Below are 21,848 nucleotides of genomic sequence, written 5' to 3' on the forward strand. Positions count from 1 at the left end.
CAAGAGGAAGATGGAGTTAGTTTGGATCAATCCCGGGGCTATAACCTTGCCTTTCTTTCTTGGTGCTCTGCTATCATGGCGTCTGCCTCTTGCTTACTCTTGGGCAAACTTCCTTGGCCCATTAGCCCTTCCATCACCTGTGCCCAGTCCAACAGCTCCCGGACAGTCCTGTTGAACTTCTGCAGCTGGTATGAGGCTTCCAGCTTCTCCTTCCTGCAAAAAGTGAGGGAACAGCTGAAACTAACGTTAATAATTAATGAAAGAACAAATATGGGACTTGCGACGTATGTGGGAACATGATGTTAAGTTAATCAGATCAGCTACGATCTTACTGAATAGTAGAATGGACTCAAGGGATCCAATTGCCTACCTTGCTCTCAAGTTTATATACTCACCTCTGAACACAACTTCTCGTAATTTGTCCACAAGGTTGAAACTGTACCTGAAATGTTGACTGTAGGCATAACTATAACACTGCAAATGAGACTGTTATTAAGACAGTAATCTTTTGATATTGATGATCCAACAGTCTGACTCTAAATCCCACTGTCGCTCCTGCACAATACGCTCTAGGGCTCGTTGAGAGTTCCTCACCTGTATCTCCAAATCCCTCTCATTGGCAACACAGTGGTTAGCACTGCTGCCCCACAGTGCTAGAGACCTAGGTTTGATTCCAGTCTCAGGCCTCTGTGTGGAGTTTGTATGTTCTCCCTGCGCCAGTGCGGGTTTCCACCGGGTGCTCCGGTTTCCTCCCACAGTCCAAAGATGTGCAGGTTAGGTGGATTGGCCATGTTAAGTACAGGGCTACGGGAATAGAGTAGGATGCTCCTCAGAGGGTTGATGCAAATGCAGTAGGCTGAATCGTCCCTTTCTGCACTGTATGGATTCTGTGAATTTTGGGTTCTGGAGCCAGTTATATTCCCACTGTTTGTTTTCATACTTTACTATCATTGCGTTGCATTTTGCCACTTTAAATGCCACTTGTTATCACACCCACCTACCCACTCATACCTACCCTTTAACATTTGGTTTTGCTGTTGACCATTAAACTTGTTGGGACTCCTTGCGAACTCAGTGTCAGAGTAACTCACAATCTACAGTACTGGTCTTTGGGACATGCACTTAACGAGCCTGAGCAAAGTAGTCTTAACTCCATTTAGAGCTTCCCCTTGTTTATCTCGATTTGACTCGTACAAGTTGGGAGCGAGCAGTCAGCCATTCAGCCCATCCACCTTTCTGCAAGACCACGGCTAATCTGATTGTAGCCTCGTCCTCAGGGGCCCGTGTACCCCGACACTCTAATACTCCCTCATTAGCCCTGAATCTATCCTCCTCGGCCATTCTGTGACCCCACATCCTTACTTTTATACTCCAATCCCCTTCAAATAAACAAAAACATTCCAGCTGCCTTCTTAATCGCTTGCTGTACCTGTATGGTAACTTTTGAGAGTCATGTTAGCCAGCTCACTCGATACATCGGATTTCTGCAGTCTCTCTATATTTAAATAATGGGCGACTCTTCTATTCCATTCATGTTAATTTTCTACTCACGTTCAATCTCTAAAGTTACATAATTTACTGTGCCCTGCTTTGCTGTGTTCAGATAAGTCCCACAGTGGGGCCTAAAGCCTATGCCCTCTGCTAGAAGGCTTTTAATACTCTGCTCACAGCATAGCCTTCCCCGCACTTGTCACTTGCACCTTAGTGGGAATGGTCTTGCCTCAGGGTCAAAAGGATGTGGGTTCAAGACCACACTAGATTGGAGTAAATGATCTGCAGCTGTTGTGATGGAGCAGGGGAGCTGTCTCTGGTAAACTGATCGATATCAATTCCCTATCTTAGATCAGAGAAACAGATTATCTGCAAATTTATCAGACTGCTGTAAATCTGGAGGTGCAGAGCGCAGTGACCTCACATCTGGACCAGAAGCTCAGGGTTCAAGTCCCACCTGAGGATGTGATGGACTCGGAAAGCGTCATACCACGGTCAAACATGTTGATCATTGATCTGTACATGGTTCCAATACTCCTCTGCCAGGTAGTCAGAGCAGGAGAGATTCCCAGTCAGTCAGAGCCACCACACTCACGCACGTACATACTCATGCGCATGCGCATACACACACACACACATCCATTTGTGTGCATGCACAAGTACGCACACATACATGCTCAGGCACACCAAAACATAGAGTTATAGAGTTGTAAAGCATGGAAACAGACTCTGTGGTCCAAATTGTCCATGCTGACCAGATATCTTAAGTTAATCTAGTGGTATTTGCCAGTATTTGGCCCATATCCCTCTGAACCCTTCCTATTCATGTACCCATCCAGATGCCTTTTAAATGTTGTAATTGTACCAGCCTCCACCACTTTCTCTGGAAGCTCATTCCATACACTCACCACCCTCTGGCGCAGTAGTTGCTCCTTAGGTCTGTTTTATATCTTTCCCCGATTGCCTTAAACCTATGCCCTCTATTTCTGGACTCCTCTATCCTGGAAAAAATTACCTTGGCTATTCACCCTATCCATGCCCCTCATAATTTTATAAACCTCTGTAAGGTCACCTCACAGCGCCTGTTGCTCCAGGGAAAATAGCCCCAGCTGATTCAGCCGCTCCCTATAGCTCAAACCATCCAACACTGGCAACATCCTCGTAAATCTTTTCTGAACCCTTTCAAGTTTAACAACATCTTTCTTATAGCAGAGAGACCAGAACTGAATACAGTATTCCAAAAGTGGTCTAACCAATATCCTATATGACGGCAACACGACATCCCAACTTTTCTACTCAATGCACTAACCAATAAAGACAAGCATGCCAAACGCCTTCTTCCCTACCACATCTATCTGTGACTCCACTTTCAAGGAACTATGAACCTGCACCCAATGTCTCTTTGTTTGGCAACATTGTCCAGGACAATACCATTAACTGCATAAGTCCTGCCCTGATTTGCCTTACCAAAATGCAATACTTAATGCAATATTTAAATTAAACTCCATCTGCCACTCCTCAGCCCATCTGATCAAGGTTCCATTGTACTCTGAAATAACCTTCTTCACTTTCCACTACACAACCAATTTTCACGTCTTCTGCAAACTGACTATTCATTCCTCCTGTATTCGCATCCAAATCATTTATATAAATGACAGTGGACTTAGTCCAAAAAATAACGCTCCACAACCATCCTCTGTCTCCTACCTTTGAATCAATTTTGCTTCCAAATGGTTAACTCTCTCTGGATTCCATGCAATCTACACTTGCTAACCAGCCTACCATGTGGAAACTTGTCAAACACCTTATTGAAGTCCATGCAGACAATGTCTATTGCTCTGCTTTCATCACCTTTCTTTGTCACTTCTTCAAAAAACGCAATCAAGTTAGTCACATACAATTTCCCATGCACAGCACCATGGTGACTAGCCCTAATCAGTCCTCATCTTTCCAAATAAATGTAAATCCTGTCCCTCTGAATCCTCCAACAACTTACCCACCGCTTAAGTCAGGCTCACCGGTCTATAGTTCCCTGCATTTTCCTTACCATCTTTCTTAAACAATAGTACCACATCAGCCAACCGCCAGTCTTCTGGCACCTCACCAGTGGCTATCAATGATACAAATATCTCAGCGAGGTGCCCAGCAATCTCTTCCTCAGTTTCCTACAGAGTCTAAACTTTTTGAGAAGAATTGTAGTGTGGGTTGTGAATGAGGTTGTAGACTTGCTCACCAAGCCAGTGTGTTTGATTGCAGACGTTTTGTCACCCTACTAGGGAACATCATTAGTGCGCCTCCGGTGAAGTGATGGTGTTCTGTCCTGCTTGTTATTTATATGCCTCATTTGGCAGGGGTGGTTGGTATTATTTCTGGTTCTGATTTTCAGTGGTTTGTATATTGGGTGCAGTTCAATGTGTTGGTTGATGGACTTGCAGTTGGAATGCCAGGTCTCCAAGAATTCCCTGGCATATCTCTATTTGGCTCGTGCTATTATGGATGTCTTGTCCCAGTCAAATTCATGTCCTTCTTTGTCCATGTGTATTGAGAATTGGTCACGTCTCTTGGTGGCTAATTGGTGTTCAAGTATCGTTATTGTCAGTTTTCTTCCTGTTTGGCCTGTGCAATGTTTCTCACAGTCCTTGCATGGTATGTTGAATATTGCATTGGTTTTATTGGTTGTTCATCAGCAGGTGTCATCAGGTGGTTGTTGGTTTGTGGGCTACTTTGATACTTAGAGGTCTGAGTAGTATAGTAGTCATCTCTGATATGTCTCTTTACGGTAGGGTGACTAGTCTGTCTGGCCATGCTGTGTCTTCTTGTGGTGGTCTGTCACAGAGGTAACGGCGGATTGTGCTTTTTGGGTGTACGTTCATTTTAAAAAACTCCATATAGGTGCTTCTGTTCTGCTTTGCACAATCCTGAATTGCAGCCATAATAGCACAAGCCAAACAGAGACATGCCAGGGAATTCTTGAAGATCTGGCATTCCAACCGGAACTCCGTCAGCAAACACATTGAATTGGATCCAATATACAAACCACTGAAAAACAGAACCGGAAATAATGGCAATCACCCCTATTACGAGGGTGCATAATTTGAAGGTGATTGGATGAAGGCATAGGGGAGATATCAGAGGCAGGTTCTTCGCACATTTAATATCTCACCCATCTCCTACGGTTCCACATGTAGTTGGCATTGCTCATCTTTAAAGGGGCCCTATAGTCTCCCTAGTTACTTCTTTACTTAATGTATTTGTGGAATCTCTTTGGATTCTCCTTAACCCTATTTGCCAAGAATATCCTATGTTCCCTTTTGCCCTCCCGATTTCCCTCGAATATGCTCCTACTGCCTTATACTTCTTGAGGGGTTCACTCGATCCCAGCTGTCTATATCTGCTACATGCCTCCTCATACACACTAATGCACAAACACTCATACATATCGACCATATACATATATTCACTCATATGTATATACTTACAACACGCTCCTACATATCTCTCTCTCTCTCTCTCTCTCTCTCTCACACACACCCCTTGAGATTGCAGGGGGAAATATGGAAAAGCTAGCTTTTTGTTTTCAGATGTTTCTTTGGACTGTGTGCCCTGGGAGATTGACTCACCGTAGTTTGGTTTCCTGCTGCAGTCGAAGCCAACTCTCCTGGATTTCTCTCTGCTTCAGGCTGAGCTTATCACCCACTGGAGACTGGCTCTTGCACAGTTCTCTGGCTTTCACTTCCAGCACCTGTTCCAGATAAACAATTTCCCAATGTGAATTCTTGTCCCATTCCAACAACAATAACTTGTGTGCATATAGACATCATGAATCTCAAGAGATACTTCACTGGACATTATGCAAGAAAATCTGATCCAGAGCCACAAAAAGATATTTAGGACAGGTAGCTGACCAATTACATGGCCAAGGAGCTAAGTTCAAGGGAGAACTTAACAGGAGAGGAGAGGGAGGAGGGGAGAGAGAGGGAGAGAGAGAGAGAGAGAGAGGAAAGTGGGGAGGGGGGAGAGGTAGACAGAGACAAAGTGAAAGGGGCAGAGGGAGGGAGATGAGGGAGGGAGATGAGGGAGAGAGAGAGAGAGAGAGAGAGAGAGAGAAGGGGGAGGGGGAGAGGGATGGCAGAGGGAGGGAGGAGGAGGGCAGGGAGGGTAGAGGGAGAAAGACAAAAAGTGAGAAAGAGGGAAGGGGAGGGGGTAAGGAAAGAGTGAGAGAGGAGAGGGGAGGGGCTGGGAAGGGATAGGGGGAGGAGCTGGGACAGGATTGAGGGGAAGAGAGAGAAATGGGGAAGGAGGAGGGGAGATAAAGAGAGAAGTGGAAGGAGAATAGAGAAAGAGAGTAAGGAGGAGGGGTGAGAAAAAGTGAGAGAGAGAGAGAGAGAGAGAGAGAAGGGGGAGGGGGAGATAGGAAAGGAGTCTGAGTGTGGAAGAGAGCGATACTGAGAGGAAAGAAGGGTGGACAGGGAGTGAGGAGTTGGTTGGGGGGTGGTGAGGGGGCAGAGAGAGATGCTTTGGGGGGCATTCCAGAACTCATCAGCTTGAAAGCACAACCCAGCTTTGGACAAATATTTCAGACTGTTCAAGAGACCATTACTGGAGAAAATGAGAGACTGGGGCGAATTAGAAAACTGAACAGGGTTCCAGACAGGGCAGGGACAAGGGATTGGAGAGTGTTGAAACTAAGGTGTCAGTTTACTGGGGGCAAATGTAACTCAGTGAGCACAGAGCTGATTGATCGACAACACTCGATGAGATGGTAGGACAGGGTAGGTGGAGCTTTGGAGGACCTTATGTTTACAGAAAGTAGTTCGCAGTCATCCAGGATTGTGTCGGAACAGTCACATTTGCAGATTATAAAGGTAGTTTACAGCAGTATCGAACTGAGACAGGAGGGGAGATGTTACAGAGATGGAGAATGGAAGGTCTTAGTGACAAAATGCAGACAGTTCACTAAGGTTGTGAAAGGTCTGATTCAATCTAGTACAGTTACCAGAGAGGCATGGAGCTGGTTAAAGGGAGCAGAGTTTATAGGTGGGGTAGTATTGGCTTCAGTCTTCCCATAATTTAACCAGAGGGGGTTTCTGCTTATGCAGAATGTTGGACAAGCAGTCGGAAATACAGAGAGCCAGCTAATGTAGAGCAAACCAGAGACGGAGGGGGAGAGAGAGAGAGAGAGAGAGAAAGAGAGAGAGAGAGAGAGAGAAAAAGAGAGGAGAGAGAGATGTTGGTGAGCAGGAGTTGGGGGAGGTCACCATGTGGAAATGGAGTCTGGCTTTTTGGAAAAGTTTGCCGAGGGGCAGCATGGAGTAGGATCCTTGGGAGACACCAGAGGTGAGAGAGCAGGATGAATAGCTATCATAAGTAACACTCTGGCTAGAATTAGGTGAGCAGACAGCTAGGCGAATGCAGTCCCTCCAACACAATGTTGTGGCCAACTGATGTCGGCTGTCAACAGGTCAGGAAGCACAAGGAGAGATCGATTACTTTTGTCACGATCACACTGGATGTTATTTGTGAATGTGACAAGGTCTTTTCCTCCCGCAGTAATGAGAGCAAGAGATAAAGCTGAATACAGAGATTCACACATGGGTTTCTGGGCAAAGTGGATGAGGATTTTGAGGGGTGTTCAAGCAGGAATGGGAAGTTGGAGAGGGTGATGGTTTGTACAATAGAGTGGGGCAAGCAGCGAAAAGATACACGTGAACAGCCTGCACAGGTCATTCACAATTACCACACATTGAAATCACCAGGTCTGAGCATAACAGGAAAACCATTGAGGGAGAACATTGGGCAGTTGCTTTGAAGAGAGGGTTGATGGTATTGACTTTGAAGGAAAGGGAGACAATACAAAGAGAAAGTGAGCTGTTAACAATATCAGCTAACATAGGTAGGAGGAGGGGCAGCTGAGCGGCTCAGAGCTTAAATGTATATGAGGCAGCTCTCACAGATGACATTAGCTCAGAGAGGGGAGAGGAATGAGGAAAAAGGATGCAAACTTCGGTTAGGGTGGGAAGGGATCATTAGAGTCTGTGATAATGGAAGCAAGGGGTGCAGGCCTTGGTATGAGTGAGAAAGGCAAGTCATAAACTCTTCACTTTACTGGGTTGAAGAGGAATTTCCAAAGTGGTTTGCAGTACAGAAATCAAGTATTTTTGGGGGGCATGTTATGTTTCCATTTCAGGACACTGCTGGAATGATGAGAAGTTTAAGCAGACGTCAAACAATACATAGAATAGAATAGAATCCCTACAGTGTGGAAACAGGCCCTACAGCCCAACAAGACCACACTAATCCTTGGAGCATCCCACCAAGACCTAGCCCCTTATGGCCCATCTAAGCTACACATCCCCAAACACTACGGGCAATTTAGCATGGTCAATTCACCTAAACTGCACATCTTTGGACTGTGGGAGGAAACCGGAGCACCCGGAGGGAAGCCACGCAGACACGGAGAGAATATGCAAACTCCACACTGACAGTCGCCCGAGGGTGGAATTGAGCCTGGGCCCCTGGTGCTGTGAGGCAGCAGTGCTAATCACTGAGCCACCGTGCCGCCCGAAACTCGACTCTGGTGGGACCTGCTGAGCTTTTCCAGCAATTTTGTTTTTGTTTCAGACTACAGCGTTGGAGGAGCTGTCGTTTCGATATTTTATGGAAGATGTTCAACGATATTTTATATTTTGAACCCTCTCTGGCAGTGAATGGTTTAACTGATGGTCTGTCATGTCAGGCCTATCACAAGTCAGTGGCAGAATTCAGAAAAAGAGAAGCTAAGAAGAAGTAGTAACAACTTGAGGACAAAGATGACTCTACAGCTTTCCTAGTTCCTTCTGTATTGTGTGTGTGTGAGAGTGAGTGTGTGTGAGAGAGTTTGTGATAGTGTCAGAGTGTGAGAGAATGTGAGTGTGTGTGTGTGAGTGTGTGTGACAGAAAGAGAGAGAGAGAGAGAGAGAGAGAGCGAGAATAAGCATAGTGTTTATAAGGGGATTAGATTGTTGCTTAGTTGTATAAAATATCAACAGTTTATACCTGTTTACCTGTGGCTAGAATCTAAACACTTGGTAATAAACAATAATCCATGTTTAAGTACAGAAACCTGATCTATGCTTTCTGTAGCCTGTGTCCAAAAGTCAGCTAAATTTGGGAAATTTGCATACTTATCTCAAACTCTTTAATTTTTGTGATGGGGGAATAGCAGGGTTTGATTTCCAGTGCACTAGACAGTGACAGTATGCTCGAATCAAAATGTAGAGCTGGTGATATGAAATGGGGACATGTGGACGCGAACCAGTTTCCACCTGAGAGGGGGTGGTGCTGGCCTGTAAAAGGGAAGCTGCACTAATGTTCTGGGCATGGTGACGAAATCAAACGCTGCACAAGAAAGACTGGCCACTACTTCTTCCTTTGCCAGATCCGGTGCACACACAATGGGCCAAATGGCCGCCACCTTCGGTGATTAAACAACCTGCACTTTCACAATGCTGCCACTGCAGAGACATAGGGAGCACCAAACAAAGGGAGATGTTGTTGGAAGGAAGTTCAGACGACGCTCCACTGCAGTAGAGAGAGTGCACTGCAGTGACGGAGGTGCCAACTTTCAGATGATGCCAAACAGAAACCCGGTCTGCTTTCTCAAGCTAAAATGGTCCGAGGATGATCTTTGCAGAACACCAGGGCAGCTTTCCCTGGAAACAAGCAATATCTCACACAGATGGCCTGGTCACTGCCAAGTTGCTTTTTGCAGGAATTTACTGTGTATAAAGATGTCAGCCACATTTGCTATGTTACAGACAACAGGATGTAAGACCTAAGATATAGGAGCAATAGTAGGCTACTCGGCCCATCAGTTCTGCTTGAACATTTGATCATGTTTGATGTTTCTCGACTCCATTCTCCTGCCTTCTTCTCATCCCCTTGATCCTCTTACAAATGAAAATCCTATCTATCCCCATCTTAAATACCCCAATGACCCACCTCTACAGCCTTCTGTGGCAATGAGTCCCACAGATTCACCACCCTCCGGCTGAAGAAAATCCTTCTCATATCAGTTCTAAAGAGCTGTCCCTTCACAAAGGCTGTGCCTTTGGGTCCCAGTCTCTTCTATGGGTGGAAACATCGTCACCTGGTTCATTCTGTGATAAAAGGCCTCTCAGTATTCTGTAAGTTTCGATTGGATCCGTGCACCCTCCACGCCCCCCCATTCTTCTAAACTCCATCAAGTACAGACCCAGAGTCCTCGACCGCTCCTCGTAAGACAAGCTCATGGGTTGTACAGCACTTTGGAATGTCTCAAAGTGATTAAGGTGTTTTAGAAATGCACATTTGTTCTGTTTTCTTAAGACGGCCAGTTACGTCATGAGTAAGCAGCAGCATTGTGGCTTCCTTTTCTGCCAAATCTCATTGTCAAGACCCAAATACATAGAATGGCCACATGGGCAAATTGCCAGGGGTTTCCAAGGACCATTCCATAGCATTAGTGAATCGATAGGGAGAAGGCCAATCTCTCGATGCTGACCCTTCTGAGAAACATTTCTGCTACTGCTGCTCCCACTTCCCTCCAGATAGTTTGAAAATGTAGAAACGGTTATGAGAAAATGGAAGGTCATTCTGCCCATCACGTCCATGCCAGCCACAAATAAGAAAAAGAGCCCCTGCCAGGCCTCACTTGCTAGAGAAAGGCACAAGCTGCTGACATCACTCCCTGGAGAGACATTAGCCAGAGGGTGCAGAAAGAGAGAGAGAGAGAAATAGAGGGGGAGGGGTACCTGCCACCAATATCGCTAACAGGAGGTACTGAATGCAGGGGTGCTGACACGAAGAAAGAAGCCGCTTGTGAATTAAAAATGGCCTGTGCCCAGCTGCTAGTGTGAGCTGATTTAAACCTGCTTGAACGAACTAAGCTCTGCAAAAAGAAAGAAAGAGGAGGGAATGCAAAAGCCTTATTTGGATAAGAAATAATGAGGTATAGCTACCCAAGTCTGTGGGCCAAGGGCAATAAGGTAAAAGGTATGCGATAAATGAATTAGCCTGAGCCAACAGGAAGGAAACAGCACATCTTGAGAGATAAGAAAGAATAAAAAGAAGACCCTTGCGGTAAGCAGCCGCCAAAACTCTGCAGACCAACCATCACAGAAGCAGGCCCTGCATCAAGGATGTGGTGACAGCATCGAGTGCAGCGCCTGGCCAGTGTTAGCCCTCATCAGCAGCAACAATCCCGATTGGGTATTAGCTTTTATAATCTGTGACTAGTTGGGGACTGTCAGAGGATCCTAAGTGGATGTATAAGTAGGTTCTAGTTCAGTTTGTGGGAAAATGTATGAGGTCAAGCTTCGTGTTAAAAACATTTAAGCAACACGTGTCTTGTTTAATACATTAATAAAGGGATTTGTGAGGTTACGAGAATGGGCTCTTCTCCTCTCTGGATAAGCCAAAAAACTGGAGCTGGTATTCTCAGGGCTCCTGACTACACCCTCCACTTCCCAGCTCGAGGTCTGTTTCCCTGCAGGCTATAGGAATTCAGGGGCAGGTCCTGACGCCTTTTAAATGGGTTATGGCTTACTGCCTCGACTCCCCTTTTCAGGCAGTGAAACCCTGAGGTAGGGGATATTCAAATTCCCTCTCATCCTACCAATGACTTTAAATCTATGCTCCCTAGTCACAGACCCCTCTGCTAAGGTGATTAGCTGCTTCCCATCGATGAACACTGGCAGCCAATTCCTAGTTGTGGGAGAGAATGGAGAAGTAAAGGAGAGAAAAGTAAGATCTGAGGGGCACTGTTGCTTTCAGCTCCACGAGAAACACTCACCTCTGCCTTGTCCTGGATGACTGTGATTTCCAGCTCAGTTTCTTTATGCCTCCTCATCAGTTTCTCCACAGTCTCCACATCTCGTCCGTAGTCCAGACCTTGCATCAACAAGCTCTGTCGAACAGAAACGGGCAGTTAGTGGGTTTGCCCTGCTCAAACCAAAGGCTGTCACCCTGTGCAGCTGACTCCTCCAGAGAGCTATGTGGCTGTGCTGATGTGCTGTTAATGGCACTGGACTAGTAATCCAAAGACAACACAGTATGGAGCTGGAGGAATGCAGCAGATCAGGCAGCATCAGAGCAGCAGGAGAGCTGACATTTTGGGCCTAGTCCCTTCATCAGTCCTGATCTAGGCCCAAAATGTCAACTCTCCCACTCCTCTGATGCCGCCTGACCTGCTGTGCTCCTCCAGCTCCACACTGTGTCGACTCTGACTCCAGTATCTGCAGTTCTTGCTATGTCCTAGTAATCTAAAGGCCCAGGCTAATGCTTTTGGTACACAGGTTCAAATCTCACCGCAGTGGTTCATTGATTTTGAATTCAATTACTGAATCTGGAATATAAAGCTCAGCCTTAGTGATGAAGACAACGAGACCATCATCGATTGTCATAATGCCCTTTCAGGGAAGGAAGTCTTTATCTGGTGTGGCACACATGCAACTTTGGATCCAAAACATTGTTTCTCTTCAAAACAAAAAAAAAATCACTCATGCAATTTGGACATCAGCGACTGGGCCCAGCATTTATTGCCCATTCTTAGTTGTCCTTTGAGAAGGTGGTGGTGAGCTGGCTCCTCAAACCACTGCAGTCCATGTGCTGTGGGGTTGACCCACAAACACACCTTAGGGAGGCAATTCAAGGATTCTGACCCAGCCACAGTGAAGGAGCGGCTATATACTTCCAAGTCAGGATGGTGAGCGGCTTGGAGGGGAGCTTGCACGTGCTGGGTAACTGCCCTCTCTGAAATGGCCCTAGCAAGCCACTCAGTTCAAGGGCAATTAGGGATGGGCGACAGCCACAACCCAAGCAAGAATAAATAAAACAAAATATCCTACAAATATCGGAATGCTGAGACAGGAGCCAGGGCTCTCAGCTCTTCCGCCCCTCTGAAGCGACATTCCTCCCTTCCTCCCATTGATGAACTGAGTCCACAACCAGCGTGAACTGTTGGACCCTGCAGCGGCCACACAGCCTCATGGATCTGTCAATTTCAACATGCCATTTCACACAGCTTCTTTACACTCGGGATAGATCCTTCAGTGGGAACTGATGAAGGGAGAGCTACACAGGACTGGGTTTGTCTTCAGTTGTAACATTGGCACGGGAACCCTGTGCAATTGCACTGGCACAGCTCTCACCTTTTCACCCATCCTTTCTTTAAGGTCATCCATTTCTCGGATTAAGGCGTGAACCTCCAAAGCTGCCGCCAGTTTTTTCTTGTACTTGTTCAGGTTTCCCTGGAAGCTATCCCACCTGAAACGAGAGGCAGCGCCGACAGTGAGTCAGGCGTGGCGACAACGGCTTGGGAGGTGGCCGGCAGGGTATGGACAGCGCAGTGAGCAGGCAGGCGGGGGGAATACATGAAGCAAGGGGCTCCAGAACAGAGCCAACCTCTGCCTAAATAAGGATTACCAAGGCTGGATGGGTCGCTCTTCTTGAACTGAACAGAGTCACTGAAAGCAAATGGCAGCCCATTTAATTCCAGTCCCTGAACTTCTGGCAACTTCACTGGAGAGGAAAGTGAGGTGGAATGAAAATGGCTGCTGATCTCTTAGGGTGGCCAACGCTTCGGATTGGCCTGGAGTCTCCCGGCAGCACACTGCCGAGGACCTGGGATCGTGTCCATCCTTAGGTGACTGAGTGTGTGGGGTCTGCAGCAGCGTCCTCCCTGTGTCTGTGTGGGCTCCCGCCACCCCCCACAGTCCGAAGGTGTGTAGGTTAGGCCATGGTAATTCAATGACACAGCCTAGAAAATAAAATCACAGGGACTTTGGAAGGGTTTAAGGTGTCATTTTCTTTGAATGTTTCTCCTTACTAAATATAGAAGTGTCGAGAAAGAGGGAGTTTGAAAGTCCAGATGGGTAGTGAGGTTTTTTGGTGATTACACTCTTGTTTCTAGGAGAAGATATGTCACAAGGGTGGAGCCTGGGTGGCAAGACAAGTGATCAGAACCTCCAGGAATAGGTTTAACCAGAGTTGGTAACCTGTTACTGTTCACTGACTTCGATCTGAATAATGTGGACATCCCAGGGAGGGAATCGCAGCATATACCTCCCCAAGACTAGACAGTGTTGACCAAGAGAGACGGACAGCAGGGAGTAGACTTGTGAGGCACAGACTGTCAGCATTTGAAGGCCATCACACATTGCGGAGAGAGGGGACAGACGGGTAAAGTGGTGCAGATGTCACGTTTCATAGAATCCCTAAAAGTGGAAAAAGATGCCATTCGGCCCTTCTAATTCCTAAAGTCAATATGGGAACAAAACTGACAGGAACTGAGGCACCCATTAGTCTTACTATTGACAGTGTGTTACAGAAGTTAGTTCAACACCTAAACTTGGGGTCATCTGTACATTATTATCTCAGTAAACTGCAATGAACATCACATTGGAAAGGGAAAATTCAACTGATTACCCTCCTCTCTTCTTTCCTGAAGAAAGTGACACTCCAAGCCACAGTTTTGTATGACACCTCTGACATGGAGCACTATGTTGTCCAATTATTCCAGAAGGTCTTGGGTCTCCGGGGGGGGATGGAGTGGGGGTTATGGGGAGGTGATGCTACCGAGCACTGTGGTGGGGGGGGGGGGGTGCGTGGTGAGGTCAGGTCCCAGTAAGGGAGGGGCAGACAGGGAGCAGGCCCGGTAATGTCTGGGTAGAGGGGTTCAGGTCCCAGAGGTGTGGTAGTGGGGGGTGGTGGTATCAGTGGTGTCAGGTCAGGTTCTGGGTAGTGTAAGTGGTCTGGGATGCTGTGGTTTAGAGGATGAGTTCAGTATGGAGTGTGCTCAATAGATATTCAGAAGTCAGATTATATATTCAACACTCTTAACTTTTCCCGAGTACCTATTTTATTATTTTCATCAGAACCACTCGAAGTCTTCGATTTAGTTGCAGATTTTTGGAAGCATTGAGGCACTGCCCAGCGGAAATATCAATTTCCCTGGTGTTGCCTCAGAGTGTGGTACGATGAAGATCCCTTGGAGTGCCCACACACAAATCCCATCCCATCTACATTGGCATAACGACTGCCTGGCCATCGGAAAATCTGGGCTATTGTTGAAATGAAATCATCTGATTCTTTGCAGTTCCAAGATTATTTTGTGCAGTGATTTCTCTCCCCCCACCTCCCCAGTCTCAGGAAGGGATATTGATGAGAATCTCTCTAAGAAGCTGCTTCAACGACTGGAATGAAGTAGAACCCTTTGCGATCCAGAGCTGGATGAATGACAATTCCCAGTTTGAGGTGAATTGGACCATTATCGGTTGAGTGCCAGTGGGATGTTCAAGATGGGGTGGGCTGTAGTTAATGACTTCTGGTCAGGAACAGTGACACAGGTGGGATTTTCGTCCCAGCCTGCCCTAAAAGCATGTCAAACTGGAATGGCTCTCCAACAAAGTAAACACTCTTCAAAATTGAATGGTGGAGCCCTCCAGGAACCTCTCAGCTCATTGTTGTTGAGGCAGTGCCAGGGGCTGGTTTATGAGAGCAGGGGTGAGGTGAAGGGGAAGGGATAGGAGAGTTTGACTGACTTTTCGTTCAGCTGCTGCTTGCGTTGCTGGACAGTCCTGATGTCATCTTTATTCTGCTTCTCCAGGCGAGTGGCCAGGCTGTTGATAGTTTTGATATGTGCATCGTCCACTGTCAAATCCTACAAGAGATCAGAGAGTTGGGTCAGTGTGGATGGTAATGTCATGATCTCTGACATTTGTAAGGGAACATGAAAGCGAATTCCCATACTTTCTCCTCTGCTCTCATTGCCACATCAACTTCCGCCAATAGTGGCCCATCTGCACACTTCCCACAGATCCTTCATGGTACCCACTCACTTGTTCCTGCTGGGCATCTGCTGGCAGGGCCGATTATGGTTACCTCAGAGATGACCTGCTCAGCGGTAGCTTACTGAACCTGTTGTGCCAGTCTCTAGCACTCCTGTCACAGAATCAGTACACAACACTCCAGGAGACCCTTCAGCCCATCATGTCTGCTCTGCCTCTCTGATTGAGCTACCCCCTTAGTGCCAGTGTCCCGCCTTCGCCTCGTAACCTGCATGTTCTGACTTTTCAGTCAATAGTCTAATTCCCTCCTGAAAGCCTCAAATCGATTTGCCTCCAGCACAGACTGAGACAGTGCACTCCAGATCTTAAACAGGTGAGAAAGTTTCCCCTCATGCAGCCATTTTCCCAAAACTTGTGCCCTCTTGTTCTCAATCCTTCCCGGAACAGAAACAGTTTCTCCCACATGGTTTTGAAGACCTCTGTCAAACCTTCTCTTCTCCAATATGAACAACCTCAGCTTCTCCAACCTATCTACCTCACTGAAATGTCTCACCCAGGGATGACCTACATGGTCCTAGAAGGCACAATTGGATGCTGTGGTTGCCGTAGTAATTCATTGGCTTCTGCGTTGCCCCGCACACCGAGGTAAGGTGTCCCACCTCCTCAACCTGCAGGCCAATCAGAGGGGTAGTAGCTCAGCTTTTTAACCTACACATCCCATGAAAATATGGGCAATTTAGCATGACCTCTCCAACTACCCTGCACATTTTTGGACCATGGGAGGAAACTGGAGCACCCGGAAGAAGCCCATGCAGACGCAGGGAGAATGTGCAAACTCGACACAGACAGTCGCCCTGAGGCCAAAATCAAACCCGGGGCCTTGGCCCCGTGAGGCAACAGTGCTAACCAGTGAGCCACCATGTCACTCCCTGCTATGCATCTTTTCGGAGAGATTCTTGTACTTACTGCAACCTATTTGGCAGTGAAGTGCTTTCCAACAACCTTTAAGTCTGGTCCGAAAGCACACAGACTGGCCTGGGCACATACACAGCCTGAGAAATTGCAAGATTGCCCTCTCTTGTCCAATCAGAAACAGCTTCTAAAATTATTGATTTACATAAGAGGATTTTGATGCGATAAGACGGAGACTGTTAATTAGTTAAACAACAGATCACTAGGGAATGGGGTGGCGGTGAGAAAAACTTTATTCTTGCTTCTTGATAAGGGTTGGGGCGTTGGGGGGTTCTGCTTGCCAAGAAGGACAGCTGTGGACAACTAGAGGGGTAAAGAGGTTGCATAAAATCCTGAAAATATGTACACAGACGCAGAAATTAATGCAGCCCCTAGTGACTATAAAGCACGAAGTGCGATAAAACAGGCTTTATAGGCTGCAAAAAAATGAGAAGGGATGCCAAGATCCACACAAAATAATTTACCACAATGATCGACACAATGAGGACAACCAATGATGTTGGGAAATATAGCACGCTCAGGGGATATTGGGGCCTCTTGAAAACAGCTAATGCTGATAGTATTGATGAATCTAAGAAAACGGAGATGTTGAACAATTACGTTGCATCAGTACACCTATATCCTAAAGCAATTTTGACCCAGGGACATGCTCATATTATCTTAGGGAGAATATCAGGCATAAACAAATATAATGGCACTAATGAATAACAAATTCTCAAGACTGGATGGTTTCATATTCCAGAGTTTTAAAAGAAGGTGAGAACATTATTGATGTACATTGTGTTATTTGTATGGAATCCCTGAGGGGATTTGATACATTTCCCCGAGTGATGGGATTGAGAGACAGCAATTCAGAACTGCAGAAAACGATTCATCATTGTAAGCACTGCAGATGAAAACATACTATCACAAAGAGATATGAGAATGGGGGAACTGAAACCTGACAAATTATTTCAAACATAAGGTCATTTGCTCTGAACCTAAAAATTGGATGGAGCAGAGATCACCCTACATAGTCAAAAACTGGAAACAGTATAGGCCCAGGAGAGACTTGCAAGCTCAGGTACATAGATCACCAAAAATGTCAGAAACAGGCATGAAAGATGAGCAAAAACAGCTGATGGAATGTTGACTTTTGTGTTTAGAGGAACGGAATACACAGAGCTGGTTGTCATATTACAGTTTCAGATGCACCTACAGTCGCTGGAGTCACAATTCAGGAGGGACAGATTTTCCACAATGATCCCGAGCCTTCAAGGGTAAAATTACGCAGAGAGATTACATAAAGTAGTGTTGTCTTCCCTGGGGAGGGGGCGCTTGATGGTCGACAACAGGTGGTCCGATTGTCATATTTCAGGTTTTTAAGGGAAATGGCTAGGACAGAGAAGGGGACTATTTCTGCTGGTTAGGGAGTCTAATTCTCAGAAGTACTATCAAAAGATTAGGTGCAGACCTTACTGGAGTGAAATTAGGAAGCACTTCTTCATGCAGATGGTGGGAGAAGTGTAGAAATCATATTGAGGCATCAATTGTAAATATGGTTTTCTGTTGAAGAATGGTCTGAAGGGCATGGGATAAAGGTAAATCTATGGAGTTATGTCACAATTGATTCTAATGAATGGTGCAGAAGGTGTGACCCAATACAGAATCCGTATCATCTTAATTTAATGTCAATGATGCAGCAATGAGAGAAAATAAATTAATATTTCCCACTGACAGCCCAAAGGATGACTGGTTTATAAAATAGTAAAACAACTTCTAAAATTACAGCAAGGGTTAGAATAGAAGCATGAGAGTGGCGAGGTACAGAGGCAATCATACTCTTGACTGGGACAGTGTAGAGGAAGCTTTATTCTGTATCTAACCCCATATTATAGCTGTCCTGGCAGAGTTTGATGGGGACAGTGTAGACTGAGCTTTACTCCATACCTATCCCCATGTTTTCTTCGTCCTGGGACTGTTTGTTAAGGACAGTGTATACGGGGAGTTTCACTTTCAGTTTAAAAGAGTGAGCTTTACTCTGTATCTAACCCCATGCTGTCCTTGCTTTGGGAGTGTTTGATGGGGACAGTGTAGCGGAAGCTTTCCGCTGCATTTAGCATATCCTCCAACTGCCCCGGATATCTTCTGTGCTGATAGGTGAGCGTAGTGCTGCACCTTGATTTGTCTACTTTTAGAGGTGTGAGCAATACTAGTTGGTAATGCATGGTGTGGAAAGCAATGGACAGAGGCTCAACTGACAGAGCTGGTGCTCAGAGATACGGTACTTACCCCAGCTCCACGGAACTTGCTGAGCTTTTTCTGCAGCTGTAGGCAATGCTCATAGTCTTTGCCGACATCGCCCACATTGATCATCACCTCCTGTTTGTGTGCAGGATGGAATGGAACACAAATGAACGACACAGAGTTAGGAACTGCAAGTCAGGAAAATATCTGCTCAATAGCAATGCACAATTGATTTGATCCATAAATGATAAGTTGAATGGAACTATTCCAGAGGAACAGGGGCAGGGGGTCTCGTCAGCACGTGGAAATTTTGACTCCATTCCACCCTGACGGGTGAATGGGCAAATGCTCCATCTGAGGTTGTAGGGACCCCAGTGGTCCAGGTGGTCTTGGTCTCAGAGTCAGCAAGAGGAATATTAATCCTGGCTCCTGAAGTAACTGTAAAAACTCCTTCTATCAATCTTATCATAATTTTGCACCATTACGCGCTGTAACTGACCAATGACCTTATCAAATAGGCATGTATATATAAAGTGGGGGGTGGGGGGGGGTGGGAGTGGAATTCATTAATGGACCCAGAATAACACTCAACTGAGCCAAATATGGAAACACAAAGCTAGTTTGGGAAGTGTCGACAAATTTCAAAAAGGTAGAAGTGAGGTGGCCTCTTCAAACATACAATATGCTCCAAGTAGAACCTAGCAGGTTCATGATTTAAGCAGAGTCAAAGTGAGGCAGGGGTGTCACTTTGTGCTAATTTCAAGACGTTATTGGAAGTCACGTCCTGAAATTGAGAGAACAACAATGAGAGATAGGGTCCTTTGCCAATAGTTCTCAATGGTGCATGGAAAATGCAGCGCCCAATTTCCATTGAACTATCTGGATGATTCTGGGCCTCCAGGAAAACTGCAACCGCTGGTGCATTGTGGAGTAATCTGCCAGCACTCCTACCTTCTCCCTGATCCATGCCTCCACCTGATCGACTTTCTGCAGGAACTCTAGGAAATCCCGGTTGTCCTCCAGCATTTTCCCACGTGCAGCCACTGCAGACTTCAGCTGCTCCCAGTGTTCCAGCAACACCCTCATACTTCGGCGGATCTCACTGGAGTTGGGGTGGCGCGTGTTCAACAGTAGCTCACCTGTCTTTAAAATTCAACAGGACATCCTCAAACTCTCTGTGACGTTGGTACACTTGCCTTTATTGGTCATTGCATTGAGTATAGGAGTGGGGTTATCAAATTGTGGCTGTACAGGACATTAGTCAGGCTACTTGTGGAATACTGCATGCAATTCTGATCTCCCTGCTGTAGGAAAGACGTTGTTAAACTTGAAAAGGGTTAGAAAAGATTTACAAGGATGTTGCTGGAAGTTGGACGGTTTGAGCTCCAGGGAGAAGCTGAATAGGCTGGCGTATTTTCCCTGGAGATTCAGAGGATGAGGGGTGACCTTATAGAGGTTTGTATGATTATGAGAGATGTGGATAAGAGGAATAGGTAAAGATTTTCCCCCACGATGGAGCAGTCCAAAACTAGAGGGCATAGGTTTAAGCTAAGAGGGGAAAGATTTGAAAGGGACCTAAGGGGCAACTTTATCATGCACAGAGTGGTGCATATATGGAACAAGCTGCCAGAGCAAGTGGTGGAGGCTGGTACAATTACAACATTTAAAAAGCATTTGGATGGGTACATGAATAGGAACGGTTTAGCGGAATATGGGCCAAATGCTGGCAAATAGGACTAGATTAATTTAGGATATTTAGTTGGCATGGAGGAGTTGGACTAAACTTGGTGTTTCCATGCTGTTCATCTCTATGACTCTATGGTGATAACCCACAGGATGCACCAACCATGCAGGAGCTATGGGGTCATGAATGGTACTGGGCCCAAAGAAAAGGCTTGCATTTACTGGAAGATGCCGAATAAGATCTAAAGATGCCCATACACAGAAATGAAATCACCATGTGTAAAGCTAAGCTGGAAGCCAGAGTTTAAACTGGTGTGGATAAATATGTTTGGGCTTTATTGAGTTAAATACGTGGCACTTTGTTATAATAAAGAGATGCAAATAGTCTGTGACAGAAGTGGAAAACAAATTTACTCAGCCAAAAGATATACCAGGATGGAAATTCATTAGGTCTGGCAGCGTCTGTGGAGGGAAATCAGAGTTAACATTTCAGGACAAGTCAGAACTCCATACTGACGAAGGGTCACTCCAGCCATAATGTTAACTGATTTCTCTCCACAGATGTTGCAGACCTGCTGAACTTTTCCAGCAACTTCTACTTCTGTGTCTGATTTCCAGCAGTTCTTTCGATTTAGATTTGCCAGAATGTTGCTGGGAATGGAAGGTGAGAGAGAGGCTGGATAGGTTGGGACTTTTTTCACTGGAGCGTAGGAGGTTGAGAGGCGACGTTAGAGAAGTTTATAAAAGTCACGAGGGGTATAGGTAGGGTTAATGGCAGTGTCTTTCTCTAGAATGGGAGATTTAAAGACTAGAGGCACATTTTTAAGGTGCGAGGAGTGAGATTTAAAAAAGACACGAGGGGCAAATTATTTACACAGACAGGGTGGTTTGTGTGTAGAATGAACTTCCTATAGAAGTGGTGGATGTGAGCACAATTACAACATTTAAAAGATATTTGGTTAAGTACATGAATAGGAAAGGTTTGGAAGGATATGGGCCATGAGCAGGTAGATATGTCTTGTTTACTTTGGGATGATGGTCAGCAATGGATTGGTTAGATCGAAGAGTCTATTTCCGTGCTGTATTACTCACTGGCTGTGACCTCCCTGTGCTGAGTTGGAAGAAATGAACAGATGGAACATAGTCCAGTTGGCTAATATCTGACTGGGAAGTGTAATTTCCTGTCTGCAGTGTCATGTGTTGATCTATGATATGTGACAATAAAAAGGCTGGCTCTAATTCAGTGGCATCAGGCAGAACTCCTTTGATATTCGAATAGAACCCCCCCCTCCCCTTCAAATGTGTCGTACAATAATGCCTTGGGATCTTTGATATCAATCTGAGACTCTGCTCGTCATCTCATGTGAAAGACGGCACTTCTTCAGTGCATTCTGGAAAGAGGTTTGAATCTGTGACCCTTGGACTGAGAGGTCAGTGTGCTGCAGTCAACAAGGAGATACTTCACAAAGAGGTGCTCTACAGCATGACAGAAACAATGTGTGAGACAGCATACACAGGGACATATACAAAATGCAGTGTGACAGGGAAAGTTCCAAGGCCTTCCTGAGAAGGTAAACAGAAGGAGAGTCTGGGGTAACAAAGTCTGGAGCTGGAGGAACACGGAAGGCCAGGCAGCATCAGAGGAGCAGGAAAGTTGACGTTGATTTCTGT

General features: G+C 45.9%; 1 protein-coding gene across 2 annotated transcripts in view; it reads right to left on the minus strand.

The window, feature by feature from the left end:
* sptbn5 (spectrin, beta, non-erythrocytic 5) overlaps positions 1–21,848 on the minus strand; it is a 365,898-nt gene that overhangs the window by 239,012 nt on the left and 105,038 nt on the right. For both annotated transcript variants that reach the window (XM_059649324.1, XM_059649323.1), the window contains exons 39-45: positions 19,446–19,637; positions 18,540–18,629; positions 15,051–15,169; positions 12,660–12,774; positions 11,303–11,416; positions 5,112–5,233; positions 51–213 (exon numbers count right to left, since the gene is read on the minus strand). In XM_059649324.1, the coding sequence (XP_059505307.1) occupies positions 51–213; positions 5,112–5,233; positions 11,303–11,416; positions 12,660–12,774; positions 15,051–15,169; positions 18,540–18,629; positions 19,446–19,637 (915 nt within the window). The remainder of the gene's footprint in view (positions 1–50; positions 214–5,111; positions 5,234–11,302; positions 11,417–12,659; positions 12,775–15,050; positions 15,170–18,539; positions 18,630–19,445; positions 19,638–21,848) is intronic.

The sequence above is a fragment of the Stegostoma tigrinum genome, chromosome 10 (assembly GCF_030684315.1).
Source record: "Stegostoma tigrinum isolate sSteTig4 chromosome 10, sSteTig4.hap1, whole genome shotgun sequence".
Classification (NCBI taxonomy): Eukaryota; Metazoa; Chordata; class Chondrichthyes; order Orectolobiformes; family Stegostomatidae; genus Stegostoma; species Stegostoma tigrinum.